This window comes from Neopsephotus bourkii, unplaced genomic scaffold, assembly GCF_033783945.1.
Source record: "Neopsephotus bourkii isolate Nb327-2 ecotype Australia unplaced genomic scaffold, CSIRO-AGI_Nbou_v1 NB_39, whole genome shotgun sequence".
Classification (NCBI taxonomy): Eukaryota; Metazoa; Chordata; class Aves; order Psittaciformes; family Psittacidae; genus Neopsephotus; species Neopsephotus bourkii.
Genome location: NW_026900556.1, coordinates 655,547 through 676,675, shown reverse-complemented (window position 1 = coordinate 676,675; position 21,129 = coordinate 655,547). Strand labels below are relative to the sequence as shown.

General features: G+C 45.0%; 1 protein-coding gene across 3 annotated transcripts in view; it reads right to left on the bottom strand.

Annotated features, from left to right (window-relative positions):
- USP22 (ubiquitin specific peptidase 22) overlaps positions 1-16,265 on the bottom strand; it is a 100,190-nt gene extending 83,925 nt beyond the window's left edge. Inside the window, exon 1 of one of the 3 annotated variants that reach the window (XM_061346233.1) lies at positions 16,013-16,265. In XM_061346233.1, coding sequence (XP_061202217.1) covers positions 16,013-16,138 — 126 coding nt within the window. In that variant the 5' untranslated portion in view covers positions 16,139-16,265. Of the gene's footprint in view, positions 1-465; positions 607-16,012 lie in introns of those variants that run through there. The other 2 variants (XM_061346229.1, XM_061346235.1) reach the window with 2 other exon arrangements.
- Positions 16,266-21,129: the final 4,864 nt, after the last annotated feature.

Here is a 21,129-nt window from a genome sequence, read left to right as displayed (position 1 = left end):
AAGCCAAAGGATGGATGGCATAGGTTCTGCGTGCCCTGCTTTCCCTTCTGAGTTTCAGTTCTCTCCCCACGTCAGCATGGAGGGTCTGCTGGTATCCACAGCTTCCCCTTCAGTGGGAAGTCATCTGATGCAATCTCCAAGTCACCACATTGCATTCCAACACAGAAACATTATCAGAAAGGTAGGACTCCACAAGCTCTGTCCCAAAGCTGCACACGGCTGAGGTCTGAAATCAGTCAGTCCAAGCAAACAGATAAGCTTAATGCTTCTTGTCTCCCAATGGAACAATTGAATCTCAGAGGGGGGAACAGCTACTTTGGACTTGATCTGAAACTGCAGTCTCAGTGGGAAAGAGCAAAACAGGGATTTAACGGTATTTGCTTTCCTTGTTTTTCCCCATACTACAGGAACATTAACAGTTTTCAGAAACTCTGAATTATTTATTGCCACCCCCAACATACTCACAAATATTCTTTGGCAGATGAGGCGTGCTTTTTAGCCTGCTCTTCTGTTGATCCAGCTCAGCCCTGTTTCCAAAACCAAGACAGACTTCCCAACACTTTCTGCTGGTACACTAACAGCTCATTAAAGCTCCAGACCCTTAAGGGAAGTTAATGTTGTTGTTTTTAGCAACGCTGAGCATGCGCAAACTCCTGCCATGACAACAAAAGTGTCTGCTATTAAAAATAACCCCGGTACAATCTGAATCTTTGCAAGAACAGAAAACTCATCTGGTGATTTGTTCTAAACAAATCCCTCACAGAAACGGCACCAGTAATAAATTCAACACCGAGAATGCACATGACAAGGCCCAGTCAGCCTCAATCTATCATTCATTCAGGTGTGTCAGTGGAGGCCAGAAACAGGCCACAGAATTCAACCTTTCTCTCTTCAACTCCAGAGCTGTGCAGGCTTTATCCCAGCAGCAGGATAAAGTTGCCTGGCCTCTTAAAGCCCCTGTACACAGGAAAACAAAAGGCTAACACATAGGCACAAGCATTGGGATGGGGGTAACAAGAGAAAACATGGGCATGAGGGAGAAAGTGAATTAAGTCTTTTACCTGAGCAAAAACCAGAACTGCATTGGCACATGTCACTTGAAAAACCAGTTAAGGGCTTGAAGCAAAACCAGGGGATTCTTAGGAAAGTATTACAATTGCAAATCACCAGTAATCCCACACAGAGCAGAGCAGGAGTATTACATGAGATCCCATTCAGATTTCTAGTTCTGATCTCTTGCTTTGTTTCTATGGTTATAAATACACAGAGTGTTTTGTGGACAAACAAGTGGTCTTTAAGCTTTACAGCAGGATTAAAGAATTTGAGAGTACTGCCTCAGGCCTTCTTGAGAGTACCTCAAGTTACTCAAGAGCCATCCCTGCCATGGTTTACTCATGTCTAAAAGTCCTTCCTAGCTCTGATATTCAAGATAGCTTTGCCTATAATCTGGTAGTGCAAATAACTGAGGCACAAAGAATGACAAGTAAGGAATGCTGCGTGACATCAGCTGGGTGACACTGGAGCGACCTTTCCAACACTGCATTTCTGCCTGGATCTTGACCTATGGGAAAAGAGTCATAACAATTAACTTCTATGGCAACTTCTCTTAAAATGTAAGCAAGGCTGAAGTTACTGGTGCCACAATGCCTAGCTGCTGGACATGAGATTTACACTGGAAGAGCACTGGGAAAAGTGTGTTAGTAAGTTTATGTCAGACTGAACAAGCAGTAAATCTCATCTCCTTGGTAATCAAACAGCACCATGCATAATATGTAGGGATTTTATGACATAACTTGCATTTTCTTACAGCATAGATATGAGGGCAAATGTTAAGTTTAAGTTGTTTCGGGGGAACTCCGATCCTATATCCAAAAGCCACCAATTTTCCTCTTCGGAGCTCTGCAATGTCTCAGAGACAGCACAGCTACAGCAAGTAAGGGCTTGCAGACGCCTTGCAAGGGACAGATGTGCCAAATAACAGTGACCTGTATTCTGAGATCTGGCTTACAGCATCACCTCCTAGTGAGCCCAAATAACAAAGAGCTTGAAGTGAACTGTGATAAATTCCAGGAACATGGTATATATCCTTGGGCATTTAGAGCAGCATAGAACAAAAATATCTGAGTGAGATAAAACTGTTACCACCTAACCTAGCTAAAGCAGCTGTAACTAAATCAAGCAGCATCTTACAAGCCAGTGCCCAGATGTGCTGGCCATTATCAGACCTGAGTTTACAACATTTCTCCCTGTTTTGAGAGGCGGTAAGGATGCAGATGGCAGAAGGAGTTCCAGTTCTTCAAAATCAAGGCAATCTAGTCAGCAGCACATGCTCTTAAAGGAAATAAACTTCCACAGCACCCAGCTATCACAGAGAACACAACCAGAACAGCAAGGGGACACCAATTCCTTTTTAAATTCCCCTCACCCTATCTTCTTTCTTTTTAACCAGAATGCAAACCAGAACTTCCCTGAAAGCAAAAACCAGCAAAACTAGCCACCATCAGCAGTCCATCTACATCTTTCCCAGCGCTCCACAGGAATGTGTTTCACGCTGTAACAGTTTTTCCTCCCTAAAGTCAGAACAGTCATAAAAAAGGGGGAGGGGAGGTTGACTGCACCAGTTCTACAGCATCTGGCTATGCAATAAGATGCTTGAAATAATTCTCTCTGGTGTAGCATATAGCCAACAAATCTGGCGAGAAGCAACTTGAGGCATGTGTTGCTGTGACAGCAATGAATTATCACCCCAATCTGCAGTGTGATTAACGCTTCCAACCTTGGCATGAAAAGCAGTGGGCCCAGACAGCGTGGCAGGAGGAGGAGTGCGCCATCACTGGCCTCAAAAGGGTGGGCTCACGTTAAGGAGTTAAAAGCATGGAAATGCAGATGTTGCCTAAACTGTAAACAAACAGATCATTCATAGGGTGGAAAAACCCAAAACAGAACACCAGTGTACAGCTGAAGAGGTAGGAACACCAATGGAAACTCAAGGTATGAGAGAAAAGAAAGGAAAGCACATGCTGAAAACAAGGAACTGCCCACGATGGAGGATGTGAACAAGAAGTCAGGGAACAGCCCACCAGATTTCTCCTGTTTCAGAGAAAAATGAGTATCCAGTCAAGCCAACCTGACATGAAATAAGCTGTTCTGAAAGGTGCAAATTGTAGGTAAAACCCCATCAAACGCAGGGCAGTACTCACGCCCTGTCAAACCTTTTGTGTTCTGCAGCAGCACGCGCCATTACCTGTGAGTTAAGCGCAGATTCAAAACCTGCTCTGGCCTCACTGCAAAGTAGGGATGACATTACATCAAAACCAACTCTACTAAGGAGCTCTGGTCAGCAGAGCCATGTTCCTCCATTCCAGCTGACTGAGCACCACAAAGAGAAGAAAACTGAAACAAAGCTCCTTACCACAAGTTTCTCTACGTAACAACTGCACATGGAAGTGAAGAAAGCCATAAAGCTGAAGAAAACATCATGGACTCTCCTTCCTAACTGAACAATCACAAAACACAGACCTTTTGCTTTGCAGAGTTGATAGACTGTAAAACATGACTTCTGCTCTTTGTTCTATAAGCACAGTTTGTAGTTTCTACCGTTTATCAGCTTCAGCTCTTGATACAACTTTGCTTTACAAACCAAACAAAATGTGTAATATCAATGCTGATACAACTCATTTCACACACTCTGTGTTCCAAGACCTGAAGTTGAAGGAAATACTTCAAGTTAAGCAGTGTGAGGTGAAGCATAGGAAAAGGTGAGGATAAGGGAGTCAGCGATGAAGAAAACCAGGACAAAAGAAGTGTTTGACAATTTCCTTCGAAAGCTTTATTTCAAACACATACCTGTAAGTAGATATAATGTACCTCCAAACTCTTTAAATAAGACAGCATGAGAGAGAATCCAAAGAACAGTATGTGCTGAGGATTTTGTAAGGAAGGATTACAATTCACCTACTATCTTGCTAGGAAATCAGCTCCAATTCCCCAAGATTAGAAGCTTCTCTGCAACTACAAAGGTAACAAAACTGTTGTCTAGCAAAGAGGAGGAGTAAACACTGAGTTGAAGAGATCCTGTAACTGAAGTCAGTTTGGAAGAATCTACTTTGTAAAGAAATTGGGCAAATATATCTATAACTTTTTAATAGTGGCTTATAATGATGAAATTCATGCTGCATTGGCTGGGAAGATCAGCCTCCATCCAAGTGACACAGTTTAGTGTGATTATCTTTCATCAGGAGTTTGAATTCCTTCATTTCGGAAACTGACTTTATAGCTTTTACCATAATAAATTAACTTCTTGGAATACCAGTGAAACCTGTTGTTGCTGCTAGTGCATTATATTCAGATATATGCTGGTCCACCTCAATCCTGTGGCCTTTGTATTCAGGTTCAAGCTTACTCAGAGTAGTCTCCCAGCAGCAGCAGAAGAGTTTCACCTGCAGAAGGTGCACCCCACAAATCCCACATCTGAAAATCTCCAGTTTGTGGAGATGAGGACAGTAAATGGCTGAAGCTCCTTGAATTGTATTACGTGGTGGCTGCTCAAATAGTAGACGTTTTCGAGAGGAGCAGAGATACACCAACTTACCCAGTGTTTCATCACACTCCTGCCACAGAAGAGTTTGCTCTAATTGCCCCATTAATGCAGCTAACACTTCTAATCCCAGCCCAAAATAGCTGGCAAGGCTGGATTTGATTCTGCTGGTGTTTGCTGCACAGATAGTTGATATAACCCAAGACGCTGGAAAAAGAAAATCCCTCCCAACAAAGGTGCCTAAGTCTATTTCGGTCAGGTATTTCCAAGCATCTGAAATAACCATACCTGCTCAACATTAAGATAGATTTTCTTTGATCTGATTATCTGTTCAAGCAATGGAATTTAACATTTCACAGATAGTAGGGAAGCATAAAACTAGAAAAAGGAGATGCTAACACTCAGAACGTTTCAAAAGCTGAATCCTATGTTATGTATGCCCTCAACAAAATAAGAGACCCACAGAGATCCTAGTCAAGTCCCTTCCATGGCTGCACAAGAGTAACAGAGTACGAGCACAGCCAGTTGCAGGGGATGCCCTGATGGGGTTGCAGAGCCAGCATCTATCCTTGACCCCAGGCAGCATGTCAAGGTGTTACTGGAGTGCTGCCTTGGGGCTGCTCTAGACTATGCAAGGGAATAGGTCAGAGGAAAACGAGTACCATAAAGACCTAATTTACAATCCCATTACCCCATCATCCCCAACTAGATGCAGCATGAGCATGATCTAGGCACATATCCCATGATCAGAAGCTTTGAACCAACAGAAGAAGTTAAAATATCTTCAGATTTTAATTATAAAACACAAACCTTAACTTAGAGACAGGCCTCTTTAAAGAGTCAAAGTGGCTTATAACTTGATTACTCAGAAAAAACACTATTCATTTCATTAAATGTAATGTGAAAAGTAGATTTGCTGTAATAGCTGATCACAGGTTACAGGCATTCTACACTTCCTGCATTATTTATTATTCACCAGGAAACTGAAGTAGAAGCAAATTATTGTCACGCAGGAGTAAGTTCTAATAACTGCAGACATAAGTTTCACCCAACAGACTCAGCACACGCCACTACACTGGTGAAATCCTTCACCACTTACAACAGCAGGCACCACCACACAACCGTAGCAGTAACATCAGTCACTTTACAGAACCTTTCAAATGAAGTCAGTACCAGCCACGCTTTCTTCTTTGAAGAAGAAACCATTTGTACATGGAGAACATTCAAACAGAGCCAATCTGTCAGTGGCAAAGTCCAGTGGAAGGCAGTGCTTGTTACTCAAACTGCCATACGCAGCCTCTGAGCATCACCCAGGCACACCTCCACTCAAGCTACCAACACTATAGCTGCTTCCTCAACCCTGCATTGACACATAACATCGTAGTATTACACCTGAATAGGCTCTAAGAAGAGGAAAATAGTATTTTTCATCTTTATTTGTTCTGGTTCACAGCACAATTGCATCAACTCAATGCAGCGTGTGATACAATAGTAGGAACACACAGCCAAGAGCTGGCAATTCCTTACACTATTTGGGAAGGCACACATACCAGCACTCCTAAAGAGCTGGCTTTCATGCTCTCCACTGACCAGTCTTCAGTGATAATGCACTGAAAGGTCCAAATTTCCCATTGCTTTCTCTGCTCAATCAAACATTGCCCTGTCCTGTAGTTGAATGACAATTTTCTCTTCCAGACCATTTACCAATTCCATAACCTACTTGTAACTCACTAGTCCCCACATGCAGAACTAGCTATGAAATTTTAATTCATTTTGGTTTAAATTTGTCAGATTTTTCTAACTCGATCTCTCCTTCATGTCATTTCTTATGATTTTTTACCACTGCTTAAAAAACAGTTCATTTGCAAAAGAATTTCAACTTACAGATACAACATCCTTACAGAATTACATTGCTTATTGTATAAAGAGTTGCTGCTGAACTGGACTCCTGGTTTTCTACAGTCAGACTTTTGCAGTACTCAGCCTAAGACAGAAAAAACACCCATCTCCTACTGTCTGAAACCTTTTAACAAGGGCCTAAAATCTTACATTCCAATTAGAACATGTCCCCGAGACCCAAGATAGCAGGATCTCTCCCAAAAAGTTTCCTTTCATTAAATACTTAATCACATGGATTAACAGCGCTCCCAGAGTATTTTTCCTGTTCACAGTTGACACTGTTCCACAGATAGTGATACACTCTGTATCATTATGAACTCTGGTACCACTCCATCGCACACTGTAGTTTAGGCCCCTTTCATTAGCAAACTCATGGTTGAGAGCAACTCTGTCGCATGTGCAAGGCTGAATCAGTTCTGGTGGCTGAATCCATGCAGAAAAGCTAAGAAATGGAGAAAATGAATTTATTGAGACGAACCTGGAACTTGCACATCAGGAAAAGTTCTAAGCAGTTGAATTACTGTGTGACAAAGAAACACATTGCTAAGGGCAGCAAGATAAAATTACACTGGAAAACGTGTAAGATCGGTTTCCCTAGGGAACAGCCTCCTAATGACAGAAGAGCCTTGTTCCTCTTCACACCCATAACTGCAACAGTGCTTGAAGCTATTTTCCCTGCTTTCCTCATTCTGTTCTCCACATCACTGTTAAGAGCATCCCACAACCAAACCCACAAAACGTAGTCATGAATGACCAAAGAACTGAATGTTATTTAGAAAATAATATCCCATCATAAGCTTCAGGGGGAGGGATGCTTGCTAAGAGAACATGACAGAAGTCAGCAATATACAGAAAACAAGATTATTTGAGAATTTCACCTGGTCACTAGCTGCCAAGCAGGACAATGATCCAGTTTCAGAACAAAAGTAAGCAGTAATATGAAGATAATGAAGCACAGCAAAGCAAAACATGAAGCTTCCAGACAAATCTTGCATTTGTCACTGGAGGGCACAGGGTCACCAAATCTCACCTAACACAAATGAGGTACTGAAATCAGTCAGCTATCTCAGCTGTCTTCACTTAGGAAGTTGTCATACATCTGCTGTGCAATAAATCTTACCTTTAGTTACCAATTATATTGTAAAGGTCCCTTACCATCAGACTTGCATGCAACAAGTCTGAATGCACAGGATAGAAGCACATATTATAAGTAGGCAGACTTTGTGAAATAACATTAGGTGGTTCAAAGACACAAGGAAAAGAAAATTTACCCTTTTTTAACAGAAACTGGGGCACAAGGGGGGCAAAAATAAAGGTTATAAGCTGCTGGTTTTTCTCCGTGTGCTAATACAGACTGAAGCAATAGAACTCAAGTCTGTACTTTATTCAAACCAAAAGCCCTTTAAAAACAGAAGCAAAACATACCTATAAAAGCCCTGGAATTCAGTAAGATGAATCCAAAGCCAAACCCTATTTTAAAAAGGCCACTTGGATGCATGAGGTGACAAGTAAGGCAAATGCCACAGATGGAACTCAGTGCCACGTCGGCGTTTGATACTCACTCCATCATTCCAGCGCTTAACTGTATTCAAGTACTGCAGGGACTTTCATGTGTTTAGGCAAAAATTAAGTTACTACTAATTTGGTAACTTTTACTCTTTGAATCATACATGCTACTTTTTAAATTGTGGATCAACATATATATATATATATGAAAACTTAGTTTAATATATTAGGGCACGAGTTGCAACACAGAACTGCAGTTTAAGATGCTAATGATAAAGAGATATTCTAATAATCTCTTAATTGGAATGCAGATCAATCATCTCTACAGTTTAATTCTACGTAAATACAACTCAATGAATTTATGAAGAGTTGTGTTTTTCATGTATTTGCAGAAGAGCTCAGTGTGCGGGCAAACCAATACTGCACACACAGCACAGTGTAAGAACAAGACTGCGTAAGCACAGCTAAACCCAGGCTCTGTCTTCAGAGTTACTACTGAGGCAGTGTCACACTCAGTGAACTGCTTCTCACTACTGCTTTTAATATGAGGATATTTAATGTATTTGACCCGTTTAATGTCAAAATTTGTTACGGGACATGAGAACTTCCACTAGCTCCCAATATTGATGCTAAAAAGACACGTTTTTGTTGAGAACAACTTTTGTTACCATGCCTACTTTTTTATTTTTCTGAGTTTCACCTTATCTAATAGCCACATTTTTTATTCAATGACATCTTTAGTGCACTGTAAACCTTCCCAGGGATATGCTGACATCATCAGTGATACTATGCAAAAGGTAGACAAGAAAAGCCATGTTAATTTCAAGCTCCACTAAACACAGGAAAGGAAGAGTGAGAAGAGGGGGAAAAAGTGATTCCTACCAACTTGGAAAAGCAGAAGAGACAGACAGAAAATAGTAAGAACTTTAAATTGGTGTTATATATAACTGAGAGGTTTAAAAAAACCCAAACTGAGTAACATCGTACCTTTCGGTAGTAGAGAGTTGAAAAACAGTTGAGTATTTGCTGTATTTCACACACAAAAGAAGGTGACAAGACAGACAGCTTGCTGCTAATCAGTTACCAACTGATAAAGTGAATCTCAGGTTACTTTGAGGCAACTAGTGTCAGGTAACAGTTCAATTTACTGATCATCAAATAGGTCTTGAAACGGATAAAATGGTTCTTAAACAAGAGAGCTCCACGTGGGGGATCTGTCCTAGCACCAGAGTAAACCACAGATCCTTGTGGTGCTCCTATGCAGGTTGCATTAATGTAGTTCCCCTGCTTGGAACCAAACAGAACGCAGTGAGTAACTCTTTACAACATTGATTATATTATAGTGCAGCGAAGTTCTTATCTTGAATTAAGCAGAGTGTACATAAAGGACTGCCAAATCAATACGTAAAAGAATACAACTACCAAGACAGAGCTTTCATCCAGTCAGAACAGATCTATCAGCTTCTAGAACCGCTTCTGCTAAGCAAATGTTCCCAGTTCAGGCCTCTTGGGTAGCATATGGCGCTCCTTGTGCTCCAGCACTGCTTGCTGACAACACAGCCAGGATAACGTAATCAACTGTAACGTCATTACTGCATTTCACTCACTTCACTCCATGGTCCAGGGGTTAACAAGAGACTGGAGATAGCTGCTCTTTCTAGCCAAATCTAAAAAGGCTCTAACAACAATGGTTCTTTGCATGGTTAAAAGAAAATGCTACACAGTTCTAGTAAATCCAGTGAAATGCATACAGGTCACCTTCAGACTGCCTCCCTTGTGATGCTGCTGTACCTGATATAGAAGCAAGAGTACCTATGAATCTCTTCACCTTAATGCTGTTGTGTGCTACAGACACATTGTAAATACTTGGTGAACCATAGGAATACCAGTATTAAAAACACAAACCCAACATTTTCAAGTAGCCATGAGTCAGACAAAATGGAAATGTATGGTCAATAACAAAAGCCCTACATCTACCAGGAGAAAGACCTCAACAAAGCATAGCTACAAGTCCACTACACATAAACAGGGAACACTATGAGTGCCAGGTTTAAGGTGAGAAACGCAAGCTTTTAAACCAAGGTAATCTTTTTCTGGTTTCAAACAAACCACAGCCACCACTGGGAATCAAACTAAGAGTTGCAACAGCATTTGTTACAAAGAGAATCCCCAAAGTATGTCCCAAAGGAAAATGTACTGGGTTTTTTTTTGCTCTGGCTCAAGCAGCAGTAAGTCAGGAGAAGGGGAGTCAGCAATTCATGAGCAGGCAGCTTCCACTATCAGTCAGCAGCATTTACCCATTGATTTGTTACTCCAGTTACTAAGACAGAAAATCCTCAAATGAAAGGCGAGTAGAAGGTCTGAAACTCATTCGCAGCTCTGGTTTCATGTTAGCGCTACAGATTAAGGCCCAAAACAAAGATGAGGATATCAGCTAAGCTTTGTTTGGGGTTTCAAGCTTTGCTGGCTTAAAATAAAGCTCAACAAATAGGTCCAACAAATCAAGCGAAGCCGTTCCACCCTGCTCACCTTCACACTACGAAGTGTCATTCTAGTTTGAAAGCTTTCAACCATTTTCAACACTAAGCAAACAAGACTGTTGGCTGCAGAGAAAATTAGAGAGATGCTACAACTGCTCCCAGCAGACAGCCTGGATATTAGAAAACCTTCACTGCTGGTAAGACTACAGAAGAAAAGAAGACTTCTTGTCCAGCATATCCCTATTTTCTTTTACCAGCTTATGCAGATCCAGCTTCTTTCTCTGCACCAAGGAAAATTGCATTTACTGTGCTTGTCTCTCCATCCGTATTAAACAGAGAAGGAAATGGTTCCAATACAACTGCTATCCATGAGTCAGCTTTGGTGACAGAGACCTATGTAACCTTTAAATCACAATGGAAGTGTTGACCTTAGAGACAGAGATGAGCAAGTGTTTGGGTATGTCCTGATGCTCAGATCCCATGACTGAAGAATTGCTATTCACCACCTCAGAGTTCATGGTGCAAGGCTAATTCCTGACCTTTAGCCCAGAAATCAACCATTTATTTAAATGAGGGTACAAAATAGGGATTAACACCACTAGGAAGAGGAAGGTCTTGTACTCTTCTTCACCACCAGAGACACAAGCTCAGTGGAACATCCTCAATCTGTGTATAGAGCTAAAATCTCATGTCTGGATCTCTCTCACACCAAAGATCGTGCCTCCATGTGAAAGACAGGACAAGGAAAGACAGTATTACCTTCAGCAGGTCTAAGGACCTTATTACTCCTTAGAGATTAAGAACTAAGGAAGACTGCTCAGGTATGAAACTGCAGACCTCCTGACCAACGAAGCTTGCAGTTGAGTTTAACACTTCTTAGGGGCTTTCAGAGAGAAGGCTGTCCCCACAACACATGGCAAAGAAGAACATCCCTCCTGAGTGAATCAGACAGCTCACACAGGCAGCCAAAGCGGAGTATGCAGCTGAAAGAGACATGCTTCTTGAATCCTAGGCTCTTCTTTCAAATTCTCCACAGGATTTGTAATCCAGAAGTTTGGTGCATATGCTAAAAACATTAAAGAAAAACAAGCTAAGATTTCCTTATTAATTTAAGCAATCAAAACACTGAGCTCTGAGAAGGCTGCATAGCCTGGTAAGGTTCCTTGCCGATCTGTTGTGGTATAAAGCAAACTGCCTAAGCACCACTTGCCTGTTCCTGGACAGGTATATGGGGAAGACTGCAAGGAAGAACGCGAGCAAACGTGCCTCAACAAGCAGGAGATGAGAAGTTCCACCATTAGCTCAGCCTGTGACTGCCAGGTCATTTTAGAACAAACTTAACACATCGATTTAGCCTGTGAACCACAACACTTTGCAAACATGACACGGCATTTATTTGCTAAGATATCATTAAGCTTTTTCTGCTTTGAAAGTCAGGACATGAACCAAAGTTGCTTCAGCTCCAAGTGTCTATGAATCAATCCTCTGTCAAATACTACAAGGAACGAACGACGGAAGTTGCAGATACATGGGGAGGATACCTAGAGAAAGGTCATGAAAATGCTTCTTCAGATCTGAAAGCATCAATCAGTCTGGAGGGCCCATGTAAAGAGAGAATAATAATAATGGAAAACCCAAGAGCAGCTCTCAAACAGGAGGAAATATGCTGAGAATGCTCCCGCCATCCGTGTGAGCATACAACCCTGACAGGCAATTATTCTTTGATCTATTGGCAGAGGCACAGAACAAACATACTGAAATTCCAGATAGGACCTTGTGCATATCATGACCGTAGTCACGATGAGGGTTTACTTTTATCAGAGAGCCTTTTTCAGAGCAGTGATAATAAAACCCTTTCAGAATGAAGCAGACTGTTTTCCTCCAAGGTGTATAGCCCAGTAAACCACAATTCAATCGTCAATTCAGCTGCTCTTCAAGCACTGAAACCATTACTTACCTACTCCGAGGCACAGCAGTGCACCTATATGTCTGATTGGGGACCAAAAGCTACTTGCAAAAGAGACTTTTCTCATCTTTAATTCTAAAGGAATAAGCAAAGGATTTGAAGTGTGACCTGACAGAAAAATGGAAAGAGCTGCACAAAAGGTTGGCCAAAGTCCTGTCAGCATCCTCTCGTTCTTCCATAACTACTAAATGGAGGTAGTGGTGTCAGATTTAAGGAGCTATTCTACAGTGTTACTTAATTAAATGTGAGGTACTTTCCACATCAGAATATTCAAGGTAAAGTGCACAACCCACAGGAGCATGAGCTTTGCCATCAGCTTCTTAAACAGATTCTAACTATCCCAAATTAAAAATCAAGAGTTACAGGTCAAAGTCCTAAAGCCAGCAGGGTCAACACGAATTTTGTGCCACTTTACATACAGCTTTAGCCCTGAAATCTAATTCCAATTTTAGATCACAATTATTACCATTTCAAGAGTCAATTCTTCAGATTTCTTCTTCTACCCCTTCCCTGTTCCACCCTTCAGCGTGACATGTTTTGTCTTCACTTAGGCTTTACCATCAGCACCACATCTGCACCACAGTGAAGCCTCTGCCTAGAACAGTGTGGACTACAACTGCTGCACTTTGCTACTTCCGCCAAGACGCAGTGAGGTAAGGAAAGCTACAGCCTTACTCCTTCGTGTAGACACAACGATGCACCATGACAGCAGCTCAGATCCCGGCATAGACAATGCTTCAGAAGCGAACACACTCCTAAAACCTTCACCAGAAATCCAGGATCTACAAAGATACACACAGAGAATTACCTCTTGCTTCTGACAGAGGATTCAAATCTACATTCAGGAGACAGCTTTCCAACTATAAACTGCGCTTTACAGCTCTCCTATTCAAAATGATGGCTGTGAAGCATACTGAACCGAGAGCTGAAGCTCATAAAAGCTTATTTGCAGGAAAAGGTACGTATTAAAAATGAATAGCAAACAGCAAAGCAGCATTAAAATGGTCTTCCAAAGCAGAACACAGCAGGCAGGGGAAGAAAAGCAGGAGGAACGGACACTTTCTGCCCCCTGCAGTTCCTATTGCTATTTGGATTTTTAAGACAGCCTTAGGAGGAATATAGTATGTTATCATTATAGAAAGCTAACAATTGAGATCTGGCTGTCACCAGCCAGCCAAAACAATTTTACAGCTGGGTTCACCTGACCAACAGTTACATTGACCAGTGCTTCCCATTATCTATCAACTACTACCCATGTCAAACGTTTTCTGTGCTAAATGATGAGATTGTCCTTGATTCTGCAACAAAAAGAACATCACCCTTTACCAAACCTTTAATTTGACCTCATCATTTTGATTAAGACCAAGAATCCTTACTGCTAAATAGGTATTCTGAAGCAGAGCTATGCTCCTACAATATATCTACACACACATACATAATATATGTAGATATAAAATATTAAAGGACAAAGGACTGTTTGCTAGTTATTAGACTAGAAACGTGCCTCCAAACAGAAAACACTCTGTATCAAATTTTACATGTGAAATTCTAAGGCACACACACAGACAGAGAATTTCATGAAAGAAAAATTCCATGGAAGAATGCCTCATATCCATATGCAGGAGAGGGAAGTACTGTTAACTGTCCTTTATATACTTTCCTCAATCCTTATGAATAGAGACTGGGAACTGAACCCCAAATTCAGCTGGCCAAAATGCTTCCCTACATGTGCTCATATACTCCCACTATTTCAGGTTGGCTGAATGCAGGAATCCAACTATTTTCAGACTGGTAACCTCCTAAAAAATAAAAGGGGGGGGGGGGGAGGAAGCATTTTCATCATGGATTTGGAAAACTGCTGTTTTCCATGAGACGGCAGTCGATTTTGAAACAATCCTGTTCTGTTCTATCAGAAAGAGGAAGTAAGAACAGATTGATTACAATGGATTATTATGTATTTCCAGCTGGTTTTTCAAGCAACGAGGAACACATCAGATGAAAACAAAACCCAAACTTGCAGCACACAAAGAGTATGCAGGTTACAAAAGATGCTCCACATGAAAATAAAGCACTAAGGTGGTAATTTTGCTAATGAAATTTCATTTGCATTTTTCCACCTAACTCTTGCTTTACATTCGTCCGAGACATCTTACCTCACTTGCCATTTTTGATTCCGCAGCACAGGTATATTTTTTCCTCCATTTAAGCCTAAGTACCATATACTGTATCCCAATTTCTACTTTGACACACTAAAGGCCAAGTAAAACCAGATTTTGACTAATAAACTTAATAATATTGACTTGTAGGGTGATTATAAGTACAGAAAAATCAGTTTGACCATATTTTGCAGGGCTATCAAGTGAAATATGTTTCTAAGATTCCTTTCCTTTTCCTCTTTATGTAAAAAAAATGGAAAACTGCATTGTTGAGAACACAAATGAACACACAAAGTGGTCAGGTACATCAGCCTTGAAGCGCATCCTTCTCACTGTAGGTCTAGTATGAATAATAAGCTGAGCAGCTTAACGCAAAGCAACTGGGCTCAGAAAGTTCTCAATGGGTTGCCTCAACACAAACACAACCTGTGCTGTCCCAAGCCCCAAGTTTTGCTACATGCAGTTGTTGCACTCCCTTCCTCAGCCACGAATATGACGAGTAATAGAAATCTGCCAAGTCACTTTGAAGTAAATCCAGTTGATTCAGGGGAACAGAGTCATTAGCTGCACAGTGAAGAGAGAAACCGTCCAGAAACACACATGTGGGTACAGACAGCATTTTAGAACATACACAGGGATAAGTGCTCTTCCCCATTAACACGGATTAGCATTTGCTGTGCCGTTCACGTCCCAAGTACCACCAAGAGATAACTGCCCTCTGCCCTTCCGTGTACCCGCACTACAGCAAGAACCCCCTTTCCCAAAGGGATTCCCAGAATGAACACCTTATGGCTTTTATGTTTTAAGGCAAGAACTCAACAAACCTCACCACCACCCCCCCCCCATCCGGCACCGTCGCAGCCCCCGGGCTCGGGCGCGCCCCCACGGGGCACAACGCTCCGCCGCAGGCCGGACGTGCCCGTTGCCCCGGGCCTCCCTCCCCTCCCCCGCCGCCGCCGTATTCCGGGAAACCCTCGCTGCCTCCCGCACCTCCGGGAGGAGATAGAAGGAGGAGGCGGCAGCGCTGCGGAACAGCCCCGCAGCTGAAAGCCGGCCCCGCCGCCGGGGCAGGTGGCAGGGAGGGAAAGGAAGGAGGCAGCGGGGCCGGCCGCCTCCTCCATCCCGGTGACCGGGCCCCGCCACCGGGGACACACCGGCCGCTTCCTCCTCCTTCTCTCCCTCCCCCGTGCCGGAGCCCCGGCGCTGTCTGCGGGGCGGGGACGGTAGCAAGACGGTGGGGGGGGGACTCAGGCCCACCTGCCCCGTAGGGAGGGAAGGAAGGCGGGGTACCCGTTCCCTCCCCGCAGCCGCGGGCAGGCCGAGGCGGCGGAGTGCGTGCGAGCGGCTCAGGGAAGGCGGGCGGGTGGGTCGGCAGGGGGAGGGAGGGGAAGGGACGGGAGCGCGTGTGGGGAAGGGCCGGTAGGGGAAGAGGGGTGGGGGGAAGGTGGATGCGGGCCGCCCCCGGTACCTTGCGCTTCCTGGTCTCGGCCGAGCCGCTCCACACGAAACACTGGTAAATCGCCCGCAGGTTCTGCTTCCAGTTCTCCACCTTGAAGCCGGTCACATGGCAGCACCCGGCCGCCGGCGGACTCATGTCAGACCCCCCCACATCAATCCACCCGCAGACGGGCCGGGCCGGCGGGCAGCGAGCCGGCCCCTTCCCCCGCTCCGCACCAACCGCACGGGCGCGGGCACGGGCCGGGGCGGCCGCGCGCCCGCCCTCAGGGGCTCCGGCCCCTCAGGCCGCCGCCTGCCGCGCGGCCTCCGCCGCCCCCGCGGGCTGCTGTGGGGGCGCGGGCAGCGGCTGGCACATAGAGCCGGGGCTCCGCGCCGCCACGGCCCCCCGGCTCCGAACAAAGCGCGGCGGCAGCGGGCGGGCAGCGCGCACTCCCTCCCGCCCGCCCTCTCCCTCACACACAAAGATGGGGCTCTCTGAGGCGAGGAAGAGAAGGAGGAGGAGGAGGCGGCTGGAGCGGCCGCTGCCGCCCCCGGAGTGGCCGCCGCTCCCTTCTACCTCATAGAGGCCGCTGTGGAAGCGGCTGGCGGAGGGGAAGGGGAGCCGGGGGGGGGAAAGGGGGGGCGCTGGCGGCGGCGACTCAGGCCGCGGTGTGAGCGAGCGTGTGTGGGGAAGGGGCGAGTCTCCACCCGCCGCCGCTCCCGCTCCCCCAGCCGGCCGCCCGCCCGCCCGGCTCCTGTCTCTTTAAACCGCCCCCCGGCCCCCCCGCCTCCTTCGTCGTCTGCTTCCTCCTCGCCCGCACCCCCCTCCGCCCGCCGTGAGCAATGGTCCGAGCCGCTAACTCAACCTAGCCCGCCAGGCCCGGAGTGGGACAGACCAACGGGGAAGGGGCGGTAGGTGCGCCCCCTCTGCCCCGCCACCCTTGAGGGAGGGAGCCAGAGGTGGAAGGAGCGCGCTCATTGGTCCGTCCGCCTGTCACTCCGCCGCTGAGGTGCCCGTCTCTAGCCTTTCATTGGCTGCTTTCCCTTTCTTCTCCCCCCTCCACCCTTCCTACCTAGCATTTCCCCCTGCCGGAAAGGGGCGGGAAGAGCTCGTCCGATTGACAGGATGTCTGGCCAATGGAGAGAAGGGGCGGGGCCCCTTTGGAGAGTCTCACAGCGCGATTGGCTAGCATGGTTGTCAGTCATGCTACAAGACGAGAGGTGATTGGCTGAGGGGGCAGTCACGGCTGAGGGGGGTCGCAGTGCTGTCACATCCGCTGGTCCCGGCGCTTTCTCTGCTCCCTCAGCGATTTCCTGAGGGGAGAGGGGCGGCGGCGGTGGCTGCCGGGCCGCTCCCCCGCTCCCGAGGCCGCGCTTCCCCCCCTCCCGTGCCCCGGTCGCTTGTCAGAGGCCCTGCCTGGCACCCGTGGCCTCCGCGCCGCACCGCACCACACCACAGCGGGCTCCGGTTAGGGCAGCCGGGACTGCGGGTCGAAACGAGGAGAGGCGGGTCTTTCCCCCTCCTTACCGATGGCAGGTTCAGGAAGCCCAGTGCGGCTGTGTGGGGGCCGGCCTGGGTGTGCCAGGCCTCGCCGAGCACTGGGGTCTGGGAGGAAGATCTATGCAGTGCTCCCGTTTACCCTGAGGACCATATATGGTCCCTGTGCACTGCCAGCTCTGCTCATGGTGTTTCCACAGGGGTGAAGCTGAAGTAGGGGTTAACCAGGACTGGTATTAATTCAGCTTTTTCCTATACATGGAAATGAGAATACCGTAAAATGGTTGAATCTGTACATAGCTCTTGTATGTCTCACGTGCTATAGGGTTACACAATAGTGCAGTGAAGCAAGAGGAAAAGGATGGGAATTTTGATGGCATTCCTGAAAGGAGGAAGGAAGCCTTCCAGAGACCAGGCTTATATACAAGCCCTGATAAACTGCAACAAGAAAGGTAGTAGTTAAGTACCAGTGCATGATTTAATCTCCCCTCTGTCAGTTTAAAGCCACCCCTCTGAACTATCACTGTGGGCCCTTGCCAGAAGCCCCTCTCCTGATTCCTTGTCGGCCCCTGACAACAGCAAACCTGCAGCAGACTTATTTGAAAGAGTTTATCACCTAAGAAATGTCATAAACTGGTTTTAATAACCTTGATCTTCACATCTCCCAGATCTTCAACAATGAAAAAAACAGCAGGAAAATACAGATCTTTGACATTTACTCATTAAATGACTCTTTTTTTATCTTCTTGGAAGAAATAGATGTAAGTCACGTTTGCGTTCTGACATCATCTGCTACAATTCATGAAAAGGGGGTTTCTTGGATCTTTCTCATCCAGATACAAAAGAGGCATCAAAGCAAGTTTTCATTCAGTCTTCAAGTCTGGGGTCTCTGACAAGCAGCCTTTTTGCTGTAGCCTTGAGATGAGCTAGACATCCATGCCTGGTTTCCCCCACTAGAAACGTAGCCGTGATCATTTGGAAACAAGTTTTATGTTGTAAAAACACATTGACTGGTACAGCTTAACAATATGTGATATTATCTCTTAGGTGTGTCTCTGCCATCCAGAATGTCATCCCAGCAAGAGCAGAGATTCCTTTCCACTTAAATACAGTGGAAGAGCTCTGGTTTGTATATGGCTCTAAAATGTAAACTTGTTTTATAAAGGAACACTGCAAAACATGCTGGGATGCTGAGGAGAGGTAAACTAAGTAATATACCAGATGGCTTCATTAGGGAAACTAAACCGTGATAGATTCATCCATAGCAAAGAAGAGCAAGGACTGGTGGCTTTGTTCCTACTGTTACCTCTCTTTCTAAACCCATGTCACCCCAAAAGCCACTCAGTCTCTTCCTAGATTTTCTGAGAAAAAGCCCTGTGAAAGCCACTTAAACACCCCTCAGAATAAAGCTAAAGATTACCAGCATTTAGTACAAGGTGGATGAATAATGTCCTAACAGCATCTGGTATTTATTCACTGGGATCTGAGTATTTCCAGTTAAACACAATCCCCAATATTACTACAGTCTAAATCCAAGTAGGGAGTTATTCTTATTCTGCAACAACCTATTGTTACTAATCTCAGGCTTTTCTCCATGGCTACCACATCAAAACAAGAGATAAAGATAAAAGAGAGAATCTCTGCCAATTAAATTTAAGTCCATCTCTCTGAAAAAAGCCCAGGAGACCCAAAGCCAACACGCATGTTCAGTGCCCTGCACATCCCCAAATGTTCACACAGGTTTCTATGCTACTCTGTCTTGCAAAGTCCCCAGGTTTACTCAGTGCAGGGTGTGGTGTCTTATGCAGAAAGAACAAGAACTGTGAGTCTATAAACACAGATGTTTGGAGAAAACACCTGCTTTTGGTACTGTTTCCCTCCCAAAGAAATATTTCATTTGGAAAAATACTCATTCTTCTCTCTGGCCATTTCAAGAACAATGACAATACTTAACTATTCCTGCTCCTTAGAGGTTTCCTGGTCTACTTCTTGAAGACATGATGATGATGTGAGAAGCATTCTCAGAGACCTCATCAACCCACCCGCGAGACACCCATCCTTGACCACATCTGTCAATGGGAGCTGAGGCCCAAAGTCACCTCCCAAAAGCAGAAAGGTAAGAGGTTTAAAGATCAGTTCTAAAGAGGTTTCCAACACATGAATGTTACCTTTCAAACTTTAAGTTCCCTCAAAGTTTTCCTTATTCTCCATAAAGAGGAGATTCTTTAAGCCAGAAATCCAAGCTGAAGTTCTTGTCAGTGAATCATTTTAGAACCAGAGTAAAAATCCACTCTAAAATAATGTAGAAAAGTGGCTCTGGAGATATTTTGAGACCAGCTCCTGACCCTGGGGAGCTTGAGGCAAGCTCTAGAAGAGGGCAGTGCCATGAAACCCTTTGCCTTCTATCTTGTGAAGACACCAGAATCTTTCCTCTGAAGTATAAAACTTTGGCCTCTAAAACACTCCTGGATTGTTCCAGCCCACACAGTAAAGGTGACACAACAGCACAGAGCAGCAGTCAAAACAACACAGGGCTGGCAAATAATCACAACATCTTGTCACCTAATAATTGTTAAATCAGGGCCTGCTTTCTCCACACACACACAAGAATTAAGAGGTTTTCTCTAGTTTCATTTACTCTTGGGAATGTTTCTAGAATCAAACCTTTTGGTGCAGCAGCCAGCTTGGGAAAGGACTTGCCTCTGGGGGAAGGGAACAGTTTCAATCCCTCCTGTGTCTCCTGGAGGAATTTTTCACATTAAAGCATTGATGATTATGCTAATCAGTGCTTATGCTCAAATGCCAATGGAATATAAATGTTGATAGTAGCTAAAACATACTGCAAATGTGCAGCAAACTCTTCCTCCAGAGAGTCATCTACGTTACATGACAGCTCATCTGGGAAGAAGCAGCGTTCCTCGTATGGAAAAGCAAAGTAACTGCATCTTCAATCCATATCATCCCAAAGTGGCACTTCTAGACTCTGCTGCACAGCCATAAATCAGTTCTTACTTCATCACTTGGGCAAACTTTTCCATATAATATGTGTTAAAATGTCCAATTTAGTTCTCAGGTAAACATGAACCTTTCCCTTTGATGACAGATGTGAGCAAGATCAAGGATATAGTTAGGATAGCTCACATAAACTTGGATTACAAGTGGAGCTGTCTTAAGTTTGAGCCAAGATGCTGAAGACCCTGGTTCCAAAAGTGGATTTGAAGGTGTCTCTTCAGGAGCTTGCACTGCTTGCTGGTTTAAAGTGAAGGACTTGTTCAACTTGAAAAGTTCTTAATTCTGCACTGCTTGGTAGATCTGAGAAAGAAATTCAAGCTGGGTTGGGCATTGTTCAGCCTGGAGAAGAGAAGGCACCAGGGAGATCTTGGAGCAGCTCCAGTGCCTAAAGGGGCTTACAAGAAACTTGGAGAGGGGCTTTGGACAAGGGCCTGTAGAGATAGGAAAAGGGGAATGGCTTGAACCTGCCAGAGGGGAGACTGAGCTGAGCTCTTAGGCAGAAGCTCTTCCCTGTGAGGGTGCTGAGGCGCTGGCACAGGGTGCCCAGAGAAGCTGTGGCTGCCCCATCCCTGGCAGTGTTCAAGGCCAGGTTGGACACAAGGGCTTGGAGCAAGCTGCTCTAGTGGAAGGGGTCCCTG